This window comes from Carex rostrata, chromosome 4 (assembly GCF_964058835.1).
Source record: "Carex rostrata chromosome 4, lpCarRost1.2, whole genome shotgun sequence".
Taxonomy (NCBI): Eukaryota; Viridiplantae; Streptophyta; class Magnoliopsida; order Poales; family Cyperaceae; genus Carex; species Carex rostrata.
The window spans coordinates 12,763,579-12,779,915 of record NC_135921.1 but is presented as its reverse complement, the minus strand read 5'-3'; the positions used below and the strand labels follow the sequence as shown (position 1 = coordinate 12,779,915).

At 33.4% G+C, this 16,337-nt stretch overlaps 3 protein-coding genes across 4 annotated transcripts in view; all 3 read right to left on the bottom strand.

Moving 5' to 3' along the window:
• Nucleotides 1–16,337, bottom strand: part of LOC144553435 (F-box/kelch-repeat protein At1g57790-like) — a 48,873-nt gene that overhangs the window by 635 nt on the left and 31,901 nt on the right. The window contains exon 13 of one of the 2 annotated variants that reach the window (XM_078301600.1): nucleotides 13,014–13,169. The gene's annotated coding sequence lies outside the window, so the exon portion shown is untranslated. Of the gene's footprint in view, nucleotides 1–13,013; nucleotides 13,170–15,964; nucleotides 16,029–16,337 lie in introns of those variants that run through there. The other variant, XM_078301601.1, reaches the window with a different exon arrangement.
• LOC144553267 (uncharacterized) lies at nucleotides 302–7,513 on the bottom strand. The gene is made up of 6 exons (XM_078301365.1): nucleotides 7,403–7,513; nucleotides 6,748–6,837; nucleotides 6,063–6,155; nucleotides 1,158–1,288; nucleotides 715–850; nucleotides 302–443 (listed from the first exon to the last, which is right to left on the bottom strand). Exons 1-6 carry the CDS (start codon nucleotides 7,511–7,513, stop codon nucleotides 351–353), a joined length of 654 nt encoding a protein of 217 aa, XP_078157491.1. The 3' UTR covers nucleotides 302–350.
• On the bottom strand, nucleotides 8,490–11,490 carry LOC144553266 (uncharacterized). The gene is made up of 2 exons (XM_078301364.1): nucleotides 10,930–11,490; nucleotides 8,490–8,813 (listed from the first exon to the last, which is right to left on the bottom strand). Exons 1-2 carry the CDS (start codon nucleotides 11,488–11,490, stop codon nucleotides 8,736–8,738), a joined length of 639 nt encoding a protein of 212 aa, XP_078157490.1. The 3' UTR covers nucleotides 8,490–8,735.

The window sequence follows — 16,337 nt, the reverse complement described above, 5'->3', positions numbered from 1 at the left end:
CTTCCAACGCATTTAGTAGATCCAAGTACTTTCTGAATTCTTCGCGTGACTGTTCAAATTTGTAAAAGCATTAGCCAATAATGCATCACATATATGCAATGAACAAAATTGATGTTAAGTTTGCTGCACTACATTTGATCTACGTATCGAAAAAAATAGTAAAAATATTGTAAAAACTGTAAATTTGATCTACAAGTACATTTTCATATGAAGATCACGATGTACGCTTCCAATTGATTGTTTGGACTTTGAACTTTTGAAGAGTAATGCATCTTCAAAAGCAACCAAAGACAAGGAATAAGTTTGCTGCACTACATTTTCCATTTACAAGAATAAAAAGAGGAGAGAAGTCAAAATGCAAAAACCTTTTGGCCAATCAATTCCAGGGCTGACGCAAAATTATCCAGCTGAGCAGACCCCAGTTTTTCTCTCTGAAGGTACTCCTACAGAGGTAATTGCATTTTTTTTTAAATAAAACCATCAATCTCATGTTTTGAATAAACTATTTTCCTTTTCTGTTCTAATTTTTTAACACCTTTCATTGTACATGTATCAAATGGGTCTTTACAGTGCATAAAAAACCTCTTTGGTTAACATTTTTTTCAGAATCTAGAAGGTACCTGGAAAAGACTGGCACCAGTACACAAAAAAAAAATGTAGCACAAGCTCTGTGAGGTGGAAAAAAGAAAAGAAAGTGATACAAAGAAAAGGTACCACAATATCGAATTGGGTTCCTTTCACAAAAGCTACAAGCTTAGAAAGTTCTTTTCCAGACATGAGGTAGCTAGCATGATTCTCTAGAATGTTCTTCACTGATGCAATGTGTGGGCTGAGCTCTTTGAAAGATCCACTGAAACGATAAAAATTTAATGAATTAATTGCTCCCAATAAGTCCAAGTTACACAGTATTTGCAATTTTGTGCAATCGACCATACCAAATTAGCAAGAAAAGATGGTTGAGAATAATGGGACCAGTGTTCAGTCAAAAACAGGGGTAGCAATTTTATTCTTTAAGTATCAATATGACCATCATGGCCCACATCAGCAAATACCAACAAAGGTATGTCTATTCTCTCACTTGACTAAAGGCCACATCAGCAATTACGAAGTTTGACAGAATTTTCAGTCAGTAGTGATTTTTTCTTAACAAAAATAACCTCTTCAAATCAGAAGACTGCCTCCTGGAAGGGGATCGGAAAAGAAAGTAGCTCAAAAACCTTGGAGAGAGCCTGTCCGAATCTGACGTGGCACTTTCAAACTCTCTTCCAGATCTCAGTAAGAACCGTACCTGAGTTGTATCGTTTCCAAAAATTAGTTGACTCATCAAGTGTGTTATCGGGGTGCAAAATATCGCAAATTAATTAACATTATATGAGTATCTGATGAATTTAGCGGAAGTATAAAACAGAGAGTTATGAATATTTTTATTGATATTGATCTGTTTTTTCTTTTGTTATATTTTCTACAGTATATGCAGGAGGTATTTATAGCCTCCTCTTATATTTTACCGTTGGTATTCCAACGTTACAATTCTAATTATTCTAAATTACAATTCTACCCTTCGAATTATTTTTACAATTTAACCCTTCTAGTTTATTCTATTCTTCAACACTCCCCCTCAAGCTAGGATTATAAATGTCGATTAATCCTAGCTTGCTTGTTATTTCTTCAAATGCTTTCGGAATGAGACCCTTAGTGAAGATATCGGCTAGTTGATCTTGACTTCTCACATAAGGAGTTTCAATCTCTTTTGCTTGTACCTTTTCTCGTATGAAATGACAATCAATTTCGATATGCTTTGTTCTTTCATGAAACACGGCATTTGAAGCAATGTGCCTTGCCGCATTATTATCGCAAAACATCTTCATTGGTTTATCAATTTTGAAGTTCAACTCTCCAAGCAATTGTTTAATCCACGTGAGTTCACTTGCGGTGGATGCCATGGCACGATATCCCGCTTCCGCACTCGATCGTGCCACGACATTTTGCTTCTTGCTTTTCCATGTGACTAAGTTTCCACCTACAAACGTGCAATAGCCGGTTGTTGATTTTCTATCAAAGCTCCCGGCCCAGTCTGCATCGGAATAGCCACACACTTCATTAGATTTATTATTTTTCATCCATATACCCTTTCCAGGTGATTTTTTCAAGTATCTCAAAATTCTATCTATTGCATCCAAATGAGGTTTCCTTGGTGCGTGCATAAATTTGCTAATTTGACTTACGGCAAATGATATATCCGGCCTAGTTACCGTTAGATAAATTAACTTACCTACAAGTCGTTGGAATTGGTTGATATCTTCCAACGACTCCCCTTCTTCGGAATTCAATTTACAATTGCTATCCATTGGTGTTGAGGCCGGTTTGGATCCTAATTTTCCCGTTTCTTTTAGAAGGTCAATGGTATATTTTCTTTGTGAGATAAATAAACCCTTAATAGAATGAGCTATTTCAATTCCTAAAAAATATTTAAGTCTACCAAGATCTTTTATTTCAAATTTTTCTTTTAAGTGTTTTTTAACATTGTCAATTTTTTCACAATTGTTTCCGGTTATAATTATGTCATCAACATAAACAAGGACAATTGTGGTATCATTATTCTCATGTTTTGAAAATAGTGAGGCATCGGATTGGCTTACTTTAAAACCGAGAAAAAATAAATATTGAGAGAGTTTTCCATACCATGCCCTTGGCGATTGTTTAAGTCCATAAATTGACTTATTTAACCTACAAGCAAGGTTAGTATTGTTTTCTTTTATATGACCTGGTGGTAAAGTCATATAAACCTCTTCTTCAAGTGTTCCTTGAAGAAATGCATTTTTAACATCCATTTGACATAAGTTCCACCCATTATTTACCGCTATTGAAAGCAAAATTCTTATGGTATTCATCTTTGCTACCGGAGCAAAGGTCTCTTGGTAATCAATACCATATGTTTGGGTATACCCTTTGGCAACTAGCCGGGCCTTATACCGTTCTATGGATCCATCGCTTTGATATTTTATTTTGTAAACCCATTTGCATCCAACGGGTTTTTTATTTTTTGGTAATGGTACAATAGTCCATGTGTCATTTTTTTCTAAGGCTTGAAGCTCTTCTTCCATAGCCTTATACCACACCGGTTGGTTAATGGCTTCCTCAAAATTTCTTGGTTCTTCTATTTTAGAAATTGAACTAAGAAATGTACGATGGTTTTGTGAAATATTTTTATATGAAATAAAATTTTCAATAGGATATTGAACCTTATAGGTTACGAAATCTCGTAACCTTGTTGATGGTTGTCTATGACGAGTTGACCTCCTTCTAGGTTGTTCTTCAATATTTTCGTCTTCTTCAATATTTTCATTTTCTTCCTCCTCGGCTCCACTTTGAGGAATATTATTATTTTCTGCTTCTCCTTCTCTCTCTTCTTCTTCTACTTCTTCTTCGTCATTTCCTACAATTCTTTGCTCAATAATTTGATTAGTAGACATCGGAATGACAAAGTCATTTGTGATAAGTTGATTATCAATCTCATCTTTATTTTTAAAATAAGGCTCATTTTCAAAAAAAGTTACATCTCTAGAAATATATAATTTTTTATTTATAGGATCATAACATTTGTAACCCTTTTTTTGAGATGAATATCCTAAAAAAATAGCTTTTATAGAAGTATGATCTAGTTTATCTCTTTTATTTTGGTGTACATAACATGTACAACCGAAAATTCTTAGGTGATTAAAAAATATTTTTCTTTGGTAAATAATTTCTAATGGACTTTTATTTTTTAAAACGACACTTGGCAACCTATTTATCAAATAAGTTGCAGTGAGAACGGCATCCGACCAATAGATTTTTGGAACATTGGTTTGAAACATAAGTGCTCTTGTCATTTCGAGTAAATGACGATTTTTTCTTTCGGAAATCCCATTTTGTTGTGGAGTATAAACACAAGTTGTTTGATGTATGATTCCCTTTTGTTTCAAAAAATTTGAAAAATTTTGATTTACAAATTCCGTTCCATTATCGGTTCTAAGAATTTTAATTCTAGTATTGTATTGATTTTCAACTAAATTTGAAAAATCTTGAAAATGAGAAAAAACCTCACTTTTATTTTTTAATAAATATAAGTAGGTTAGTCGTGAAAAATCGTCTATAAATGTAACAAAATATTTGAAATCATTATAAGAGTTTACGGGAGCGGGTCCCCAAACATCGGAATGAACAAGTTCAAATATATGATTACTCTTAGAATTTGAGCTTGCAAAAGGAAGTCTTGTATGCTTAGCTAATTTGCATACTTCACAATTACTACAATCTATATTAGAAAAATCAAAAATATATTTTAAAGTTCTATCGGAAGGATGCCCAATTCTTTTATGCCATAAGTGTCCCATGTCTTGCACTTGGGTATTGAAATTGTATTTTCGGCTATACAAAAAATATAATCCATTCTTGAAAACACCTTCACCAATCATCCTCTTTGACACTATATCTTGAAAAAATACATTTAGAGGTGAAAAAATAATTTCACAATTTAATTCTTTTGAAAGTTTACCTATTGATAATAAATTGGCGGTGCAATTTTTTACATGCATGACATTTTTAATTTCTTTTGAAAAAACAATAATTGAGCCATAACCACAAATTTTCATTCTTTCACCATTTGCAACATAGACAAATTCTTGACCTTTTTCTATTTTATAATTATGTAATAAATCTTTATTTCCGGTCATATGGTCGGTTGCACCGGAATCTAAAATCCAATCTAAATTATTTTTGGAATATTCTTGATTTAAATTTCCTAAATATGTATATTTTTCTGATTTTACTCCACAGTTTACGGTTTCAAATCTGTTTGAGTTTTCATTCACTCTTTTATTGGGTATTATATAAGTATTTTGACTTGGGCTTCCACTCTTTTGGGCTTTAATTAAATTGTTGTTATTAGAAGAACCTGAATTGGGCTCTGCCCTGTTGAGAAGCGTGCTCAATAAGAAGAGAATTTGGGATATCATAGATCGGGTCATGCTGACGGGTCGGGTCTGCACAGAGGATGTGTATCCAATAGAGGAATCGAACTCATTAGTTTGGACCGTTGTTTCTTTCTGATCGCTCAGTTCGCGACTCATCTTTTTGTTCGATCCGAGAAATTGCGCCGCTCCTGTGGCAGCTACAAATCCCTTCTTCTCCCCCTTAGGGTTACTCGGCCGATCACCTCCATCGTTCTCCTTCCACCATGTTGGTCGGAGATGAGGATGAAGGAACCAGCATCTGTTATAGGTGTGGCCCTCTATTTTGCAATTGGTGCACCAAACAGTGCTGGAAGCTCTCTTCATCTCTGACTTCAGGTTAGGGTTTTTTTCTAGTTTATATATTTTTTTTTTTTTTGGGTTTATTCTTTGTATTTTGATTTCTGGTTTGTGCTGGTACTGATTTTGGGGTTTTATGGTATTTTCCTGGTACTTGGTTGTGGATTTTGGGGATTTTTCTGGTACGTGTTGGTACAGAAAGTTATGAGATGGCTTTTGCTTTTACAGGTTTTTTGCAGGTTTTTTTTGTTTTGTTTTTTATGTAGCAATTTTGTTGTCTGCCCCTTTTTTGGTATAGATCTGATAACACGGATCTTGGAATTTTGATGGATTATTTTCTTGGTCCCGATAAGAACAACTACCAGTAAGGATTGGTTGTTATTTATTGGGTTATCGGGTTATGGATATCTGATGAGAGCAGATTTTTGTTGGAATTTATGATTACCAGGTTTGCTGGTAGATATCGAAAGGTTAGAGCTTTATCGGGTTATTTGGGTATTTTATCGATTTATCAGAATTGCTCTGATACCATGATGAATTTAGCGGAAGTATAAAACAGAGAGTTATGAATATTTTTATTGATATTGATCTGTTTTTTCTTTTGTTATATTTTCTACAGTATATGCAGGAGGTATTTATAGCCTCCTCTTATATTTTACCGTTGGTATTCCAACGTTACAATTCTAATTATTCTAAATTACAATTCTACCCTTCTAATTATTTTTACAATTTAACCCTTCTAGTTTATTCTATTCTTCAACAGTATCATACCAGCTCTCCAGCAAGTTCATACAAGGATTCATCAAGTGTAGCCTGCCATAGAAGCCACTCCATGCAAAAGAAATATGAGAAAATGCACCAATTCTAAAATAGGTAATGTAACGACCATAAACTTAAAAGAATCGAAAGAAATCGAATTGAACAAGAAAGAAGAACTAATTTTATTGAATTGGTAAAACGGAATACAAAGAACAGTAAAAATGGTTAAGTGTAAAATTGGAAAAAACTATTATCTTGATGCATAATCCTAGTATACAGATCTATTCTCTATTTATAGGCGAAACTATACAAGTTGGAATCAATCTAATCCATCGATCCGATCTCTTAATTGCATAATCATTTGCCATCTGGCGCTTGCGTGGAAGAGGAGCAGCTGAGCTGTTCTAACGAGTTATTAACTGATTTCGTTCGTCCCTTGTCCATTTTACTCGTCTCCAGTACTGACAACGTAGGTCCCTCATTCCATTGACTAACATCTCTATTGTTCTCTTCAACGGTCGACGTCCGATTAATTCCTTGTGGTCCCACTTGCAGCGATACAGAATTTTTAAATCTTCTGCCCGTTCTGCCCCTTTCCTCTTCGCTGAGCTGGTTGACCAAGTCAAAATTGGGCTTAATTATCCCCAATTCCGCCGTGTGTGACAGGTAAGCACCTTGATATCTCTGCATCAAAAACCTTAAATAGAAGCCACTCAAAGCAGTGCGAAAAGTGTTGCTTCTCTGCTGACAGGTGTGCCAGCCGCAATGCTTCTTCACCTTTCTCCCTCTATGCAAAGAGAAATACACAAGGTTATAACTTCCAACTAAACAAAGATTGCATTTTCAGATGGAACAACAGAGAGTTCAAATGAGATGTTATAACTCAAGCTCCGGGTCCAACTATAGAAGTTCAAATGAGATGTACAGCTGTTTAATTCTATCTCCACCATTGAAAAATAAATTTCATCGATTAACACAACAGACATTAAGTGGATTTTAGGATATAGTTTTACCTGCAAGACATCCTCGCGTGCTTAAAAAGGTCTCTGCCATGAGACGGGTACCAAACCTACAACGACAAAATTATACATGAGATTTATAATGGAAAGAGATGTACACAGAGAAACAAAATTCATGTCAGAAAAAATGCCCCAGAATTATAATAAAAATACGAGACAGCTATTTAACCAGGTTTTACCATACCAAGCACTCATGACATATAGATCAGGTCTGTGCCAAAGGGTACCCTCCCTTGCTATTTTCAAACTTCTAATACAAAGTCAATGATGTGATTCGTTGTTGCAAGAAAAATTCACAACAATTGAGAATTATAAGGTCAAATGTGATCAAACCTGTATAACTGGAGAACCAGCTGGTACAAGTCCACCAGAAATCTTCACATGGAAAATATGAACATCAAAAGGGTTGTAAATAACAAGGATATAGTTTTGGAAGACGTCCATCACAATTGGTTTCCCGAGTAATGTTTTACAACATAGAAGGGAACTTTGGTCAAGGTGATACCTTGGATACAATAGCAACTCATGGTGAGAGATATACTGGCAAGAAAAAGATTGGGATATTGCTTGCCACCTATAAGTAGCCTCTTTCCAGCTAGTTGTATCCTATATATGTGCAGGAAATGAGCAGAGGTTTGTGTGAAAGAGAAATTATTTGATGTGCTTTTGGATCTGTTAGTCATTTATTTGTTTACAAACTCCTAATTTTTTTTCTCTGAATTCTTGTTTTATGTCTTATATGTCAATTTAGGACCTTGGAATCTTGAAGCAGAAGTAACCGAATACTCAATAAAATGTCAATTTATGCCAATTTCCTAAAAAAAAAAAAGAAGTAACCGAATACACCACTTCTGGCCTTAACTGCTACAGAACAAAGGTGCTTGATACACTACAGAAAATTAACTCTTTTTTTCCAATTTTGTGAAAATATGAAATTGTTGGAGTGTTGTATGTATGTCAGGTATTGTGCCAATTTGTTTGGGTTGGTGTTATATGTTTTAATGTGCCTTACCATAGCTTATGTATGAATGTCTATTTGATTTACTTTGCTTTGTCAATTGTGAGTTCGAAAAGAATGTATTTGGTTTTCTAAGTTCCAGATCTGATTTACTTTGCTTTATTCTATTTGATTTACTTTCTAATTAAGTGTTGTAAATAAACAGATTAAGAAAATGATATAAACAGAAACTATATTGTTCAGTACTGGGTCGTACCAGTTATGATAAAAAAATTGTCAAGACTACCCTAGTTTATGATAAAAATTGTTGTTCAACAGAATTTGCAACGAAAAACTTTATTGTAAAACACTCTATCAGCAAGCATATAAGACACTCAAAATAGCAAGCATATAAAACATAAGAGTTAAAACATTATTGTTACCAAACAATCTTCAAGACAACAAGCATATCAACAAGCATGCAAGTTACAAAAAGGATAATTATGTCATAAAATTATAATATTACATTAACAAAACAAACAACAGTTTAAATTTTCCAACAACAATGTCCCAAATATATTTTCTCTCTATACACACTATCGAAGATCTAGAATTTGGTACAGAGAGCAACTCCTTTGGTCTGAAATGTTGCTGCCTTTTGGCTCTGACATGGCTTGAAGTTGCTAATGTTCTATATTTCCTTGGAACTCAGCTGATTACTTGGAGGCTTCAAACATGATGATTGCCAGCAGTATCCCAGTAATAGAACCGAATCTTCTCACAATTTGTGTGAAAATCCAAGCGTAGCTGTAAGAATTATAATCCAGGATCAAAATTTGAATATGTACTTGAAACAACAAAGAAATGAAAGAAACGAAAAGAACATTGAAATTCAAATACTCACATTCATATTTCTTCTCAAATTCCCTAGTGAGATGGCTCTTCACAAATGTAGTCTTTCCTGTAATTTCAAACACATGGCCCACAACTATGCTTATTTTTATGTCTACAAGATTGTTTTATAGTTAGGATAAATTTTTATTTTTATTTTAATATATTTTTATGTGTATTAATTATCATTTTATCAAATTCTCATCTATTTTCAAGTAGCTGTTTTGTAAATTGTATATTTCCATGTGAATTTTATGGAATGAGCTATAAATTGGCAGGTACATACATGGGTATCTGTTCTAAACACTTGAGTTTCAAATTCAAAGTCAAATCAGACATATAGTTATTGTTTAATAAAGGAGTTAAAATAATCACACTATATGCCTACTTAAGCCTACTTAAGGAGCTAACATAATCACTTGGCAGATTTTTCTGAAAAAAATAAATGAACTTGATTTACTTTGAATAATTGTGAGGCATTTTATAGTTATAAATTATATATTAAAGTTCCAAAATGTGCCTCATGTCAAGTAGAATGGTTTCTGGTACGAATTTCATTTTATTTGAATCAAAATTGCATTTAATTGATTTTCAGAAATTATTTTCAGCTTTTTCGCAAACTGTGCAGAGTGTCATTTGTAAATTCAACATCTTTATGTAGGTTTATTGGATGATGCTGAAACCAATTGGAAAAGTTGCTCTACTAATAGTTCTATGAGCCACAGAAAATGTTAATTCTAACTCAAAACTGGCAGATGAACACGGGTTCAGCTTATTCGTAAAATTTTAGGTAACATTTAATAGATTTTTACTTTTTTATGCATTGCCAAAATTTTTTTTTTTAAAAATGAGGGTAATTTTGTACTTGGGTATCCTCCACCTACAGTACAATTGCCAAGTCCAAATTCATAATAGATTGTAACTGATGTTTTCATAAGAAAAAATGGACAGAAATGCCCCTTAGCTAAGCCAGTGAAAGCTTTCTTCTGATTTTCTTGCATAAGCAATGCATATCATTGTGCCATACAACTATACCCAAACACGTAAATGTTAACTTTTCTTTCTTTCTTTTTTTCCAACAATCATCTACTGATATGCTAATAGGCCTATAATATACTATACAATGTTAACTTTATTACTTACATTAATATTTTCTTATCCACTGATATGCTCACATGCTATTGCCTATTTGATTGTCCTCATATATTTGTTCTAATATCTTATACATCTGCTTGAGCACCTTCATTTTTCACATTTTCTACTCCAAGAGCAAGAGCAAGAGCAGATATAAAAATTACACTGATAATAATTCAAGTATTATATAGTAATACAAAGAGAAATTGAGAACCAGACTTAAATATTTTTTGAAGCTGAAATTAACAAAATGGAGCCTGACAAAATTAAATTAAACTAACTTAATTACAAGTAAGACGACTGTGGTATATTTCGGGAAGCTTGGAGCAGCTAGCTACCATGGATTTGGGGTAAACCAAATGGGTGCACCTACACGACTGTGGTATATTTCGGGGGGGCAAAAGGTGCTAATTGTTTTCTCACTCATGTTGAAGATACCCATATCGAATTTTTCAGCACATAATGCTCTAGTTATATCTGTAAAATAGATGCTCTTGGTTTTGCATTTGTATTTGCAGCCTGGAACTAATTCATTTGGATTTATAACTATTGAATCATTTGTCCCCAAGAATATTGCAGCCTCACCAATAGTTTTACTCCTGTAAACTTTTTCCTTCTCAAAATCAAGTCGAAGGATGTTAAAATAGCATGTCTTGTAATGCCTTTTTTTAACACAGAACCGATCCCACCTCTCAACAAGTAGTAAATTTCCAAAGTAGTTCACTAGGTAACTCTGTGCTGTGTGACGCCTTAGCCTTATACAAGGAGATCTAATATCATGCACTTTAGGATCAGGTTCAAAATCTAGGAAAAAAAGTGCGTTACGATCGGTTACAAAATAGAAATGTTGATCAAAATATATAACATCCTTTATCCCTGGTACTCTAACCCTTATTACCGTCCATGATGAATCGCCGGGCTTCCAGAAAGCAGGTATACCGATTGAACCAGCTAAGATCATGAGCATGAAATCAGGTCTCTCCTTCGGATCATGAGATAAGATGGCCTTCCGTACAATACCAACCTGAATACCTTCAATACCATGTTCAGCCACATCCCTATAATCCATGAGAGCATTCTCAAATACACTTCTGTCATTTAAACCAATGTTGAAATGAGGGAAGAGTGGTAGCTCATAAAACTCATGAGTGAAAGGGTTTATCAAGATGCCCGTGAGTTTGATATCGATGGCAACAAGCCATCCGTGTGAAGATCCACAGATGTAACGACCGTACAACTCTGGAATGTCCATGGCATAGTGCTTATCTTCTGACAAGTTGTAAAATTTACGTTTACCGGTGCCAGGTTCATCTCCCAGCACCAACCACGGCAGCTGAGGAGCTGGAGAGTGTCGCTTTTGCTTTGCTACTAATCTCCAATTTTTGCACACAGCGCTGAATCGGTGATGATCTGTGAGAGGCAGGAAGCTGGTTATGCGTTCCAGCGCGTCATACGCCATGTCCGACCAACAAGTCATGGCTAGCTAGCTAGTGTGCGTGTTGTACGCCCTGTACTCCCTGTACTGTGAGTTGGTTTATAATTAATTCTTACAATGGAAAAATAAGCAATTAAGTATCATGACAACATATATACTAACTCTATGAATTTAATTTCTTAATCATCATTGAACAGGGTGTTAATTATTGTGAAAAGCCAACGGAATATATATATATATTTTTTTGAAAGATTTGAACAATATGTGATATTGAATATTATAGCACACAAAGATATACTTGAAAAAAATATCAGAAAGTTATGTGCTCCAGCATGTTGGCAGTAGATATATCCAGAAAATAAAAAATAAAAAAAATAAAACAGACCTTTTTTTTGGTTGAAGATAACACAAGGACAAAAATTGGTGCAGGAGATTGATGAGATTAAATAAAATCCTCAAGTAATTGCTAATTAATTAGTGCGAATCAATGAGGCGACCGGATTGGTATTTATAGGAGGCGAAAGCAAGGTTACCTAATTATAAAAGGCTGCTACATATTTTCAAAGCACAAATTCAACTATTTTTTCCCTTTTATATTAAATTATGTTATAATTAGGATAGTTAATAATTCCTTATAAGTTGAAAGAAATCACTGGCCGAATATATGTCTATTTCAATATCAATATTACCTTACCTTTTATTTCATTGAAATTTCATTCTGATTTAAGAATCTTTATATTGCTCATTTTCTAATTAATTAAGAACAAAAATGAATCAAAAGGGCCACTATTTTCAAAGCACAAATTTTCAGCTATTTTTACCTTTCTTAAATACTTTTTTAATCCATTGTTTCTAATTAAATCATGTTGCAATTAATAAACCAGTTATAAATTGAAAGAAATATGTGACCGAATATACATGTCTATTTCAATACCTTGTAGAGGTGCAAATAGATCGGATAGTGCTAGAACCGTATCCGTATATTTTTTCTGGATACGGATCAGATATTAATCGAATACAAATACAGATCGGATATTAAACGGATACAGATACGAATCGAATATTTTTCGGATATGAATACAAATACAAATATAATTCGGATTCCTAATTCAAAATATATATGTTATGTCTAGAGGTGCTACTTTTACCCGGAGAGAGGAGATAGGCAACGGGCCAGCGGAGGAGGATACCAGATAATGCTTCAGATAAATAAAAACAATATCTCAACTTCGCTCTTATCATCAAATAATCATTGTTTATCTCTCATCACTTGGGCCGATTATTTCTATTTTTTTTGTTTTTTTTAGACTTGGAACTAAATACAAAAATAAAATTAAAATTAAAAAAACAGCCTCTTACGGACATGAACAAGTCTCCAATGAAAACAAATAAATGACTAAAAGATTCAAAACCACATCAAATAATCACTGGTAGATAGCACTTGTACTATACATAATTCACGTATGATTAAAACTAATGCATAAAGATAAAGCCGGGTACTCTCATATTCTATTATAAGCTCGGTGTTGTACTAAGGTATATCAAACATATAAAAAAAAAAAGACATTTGCCGCTACAACCTCCTCATCACCTCACCACAATAAACATTTTTTTTTATGAAACTCACATTAATAAACATTGAAAGAAGAAAAAGAAATGAAGACAGGAAAAATAAAATTAATGCTATATACATTTTTTTTAACCTTTTTTTTTTAATACAATACTACAAGACCAGAATTTGACAATCAATACCAATATCAAGTCAACTTTGCAATGACCCATTTTGAACTTGGTTATCTGTAACATGCAGATGACAGCTGCTCTTCCAGCGCATTTAGTAGATCCAAGTACTTTCTGAATTCTTCGCGTGACTGTTCAAATTTGTAAAAGCATTAGCCAATAATGCATCATATATATGCATGTAATGAACAAAATTGATGTTAAGGTGATATAATAGCACAAATAGAGTATTCTAAATTTGGGGACCCAGAGAGTAGAGTATTAATTATACCCGTTAAGGGTATACCCTACCCTACCCGCTCGTGCCCGCCGCTCGGGGTACCCGTGCCCGAGCCCGGGTATGGGTCGGGTACGCGGGTACGGGCAAAAAACGGACCAGATCAGTTTTTTTGGACAAATACTTGACCATACCCTACCCGACCATACCTGTACCCGACTATACCCGTACCCGACTACCCGACCACCCCTACCCGATACCCGTCTACTGTTCACTTTAATTCAAAATTCAAAAAAATTTCATTCCCACCCAGTGCCATCCCATCCGGACCCGACCGGATGGGATTTTTTTTTTTTTCCTGTTATTCTTTAAAAATTTAAAAATTAAAAATTTAAATTTTATTCCTCCAATCAAAATTTCTTTAAATACCCCTCTTCCTCCCTTCATTTTCACATCTCCATCTCAATTCTCATTCTCTCATTCTTTTAATCTAAATTTCTATTATTCTCAAATTTTAAATTTATTGTTAAAAAAATATATAGTTGTACATTTAATTCCTTCTACAAATACGCAAACGGAATTACGAAGGTATCAAAATTACGAAGTTCGGGACCTTCCGCAAGATTTTTCCGCGAGATTTAAAGGTTATATTTATTTCATGTTAGATTAATTTATTTTTGTAGAGTAAATTTAGTTTATGTAGATTTATTGGATGTTAAGTAATTAGATATTTATATTTGTTAGATTTATTTTATGTTAGATTTGTTAAATTTGTTAAGTAATTAGATTTGTTAGATTTATTGAATATGTTAGATTTATTTAGTTTATGCTAGATTTGTTAGATGTAAAGTAATTAAATTTGTTTTGATGTTAGATTTTATTTTTGAAATTCGGATTTATTTTTCATAGGTTTAAAAAATAGGTTATATTTATTTTTGAAAATATGTGAAGTAATTAGATTTGTTTTGAATAGGTTAGATTTTTTTTTAAATGTTAGATTTATTTTGAATAGGTTAGATTTATTTTCAGTTTTTAAAATTTTGTTTTTTTTTATTTCTGTTTTTTAATTTCTGTTTTTTAGATTTTTTCTTGAAAATGTTAGATTTACTTTTAAATATGTTAGATTTATTTTCTGTTTTTTAGATTTATTTTTGTAAATGTTAGATTTATTTTGAATAGGTTAGATTTATTTTTAAAAATGTTAGATTTATTTTGAATAGGTTAGATTTAATTTCTGTTTTTTTTTTATTTCTGTTTTTTAATTTCTGTTTTTTTATTTCAGTCGGAGATCGAACCACAAACAACAAGCGAGCTAGTGGCCTATGTATCGATGATGAACGAAAATGAACATGGACTTGACGTCATGGCGTGGTGAAGGAGGCATCAAAGGGTCTTTCCAACATTGGCGATGATGGCCCGCGATGTATTTGCCGTGCCCGTGTCAACCGTCCCTTCCAAAAGTTGTTTCAGTTCGGAGAACATGATCCTCTCCGATAAATGCAATAAGTTGGGTCCACATGTTTTTGAAAGACTTGTGTGCTTGAAAGATTGGATTCAAGCTGAAGAGCGCAGGCAACATGTGCCTGAAGCATCATCATCCGAAGTCGACACTGAAGAAAGCGGTACCGAGGCGCGGCACCAGGCTAATTCGGATTCAGACGGTGCGGAAGAGAGCGAAGAATGGTATAGGAATGAGAACTTCTAGATAGCTAGTGTCGGTATAAATTTCTAACCTCTTTTAGTCTTTATCGTTATTTTTTAAATTATAAATTTCTAAATATTTCAATTAGTTTTTAAATGATTCATTTTAAAGAAGAATTACTAACAAAAAAAAAGTTAGAACTCCGCCTATGTTATTTTACATAGCTGGTCCCAAACCCGGAATAAAGGAGGAGGGTAACTTCTATTGTTTTAAAAATTTTGAAATATAAATAAATTATGAAACTATATAATTAGAATGAGAATTTAAAAATAAAATAAAATGACTCGTGTAAAAAAATAAATAAATACATTTGTACTTAGCCGACTAAACATACAAATTTTGGCAAGAATAATTTATATATATAAGTTACAAATTTTAATTATTTAGGAATTATAAAGATGTGACTTGATAATTTTATGTATATATACACACACTATTTGATATTAAATTATTCATATTTTAAAAGTCGAATTATACATACGTAATAAAATTTATACGACACTGTAAAAAAAAAAACCAACAAAAAAACAGAAACAAAAAAATCAGAAAAAAAAAACCAACAAAAAAACCAACAAAAAAATCAGAAAAAAAAAAAAGCAAAAAAAAAAAACCAACAAAAAAACCATAAAAAAAAGCAAAAAAAAAAAAAATACCCGTACTCGCCCTACCCGTCAAGGGTACACGGGTACAGGTATAGGACGGGTAGGGTATAATTTTTGAAAAAAATACCCGGGTATACCCGTACCCGTATACCCTAGTACCCGTCATATCCGTACCCGAGACGTACCCGTACCCGGGTATACCCGGGGTACCCGTACCCGCCCGACCATTAATACACTACTAGAGAGTCATGCTATAGGCTTTCCACAATCGCAAATCATGCTGAAAAAGATCAACCAAAACCTGGACATAAATCAGAAATTTTTAAATAATTTACTATACCAGCTGAACAGACCCCATCTCCATATACCTGCCCCTCCGCACGACCACCCCCTAATTATACAAATAATACGAAGGAAAACAAAAGGTGAGATTACCTCAGCACGACGAAGTAGAGTTGCGAGTACAAGGATCCACTCCTTGAACTTGACAGAGCACATATGAGCTAGTAAGAATTCAGCATCCAGCCGGCTTTGCCGTGTAAAAAATTATAGCATTTCAATTTTATTTTGATTGTCATCATGAGCTTGTAAAAATGTATACTAATGTGGA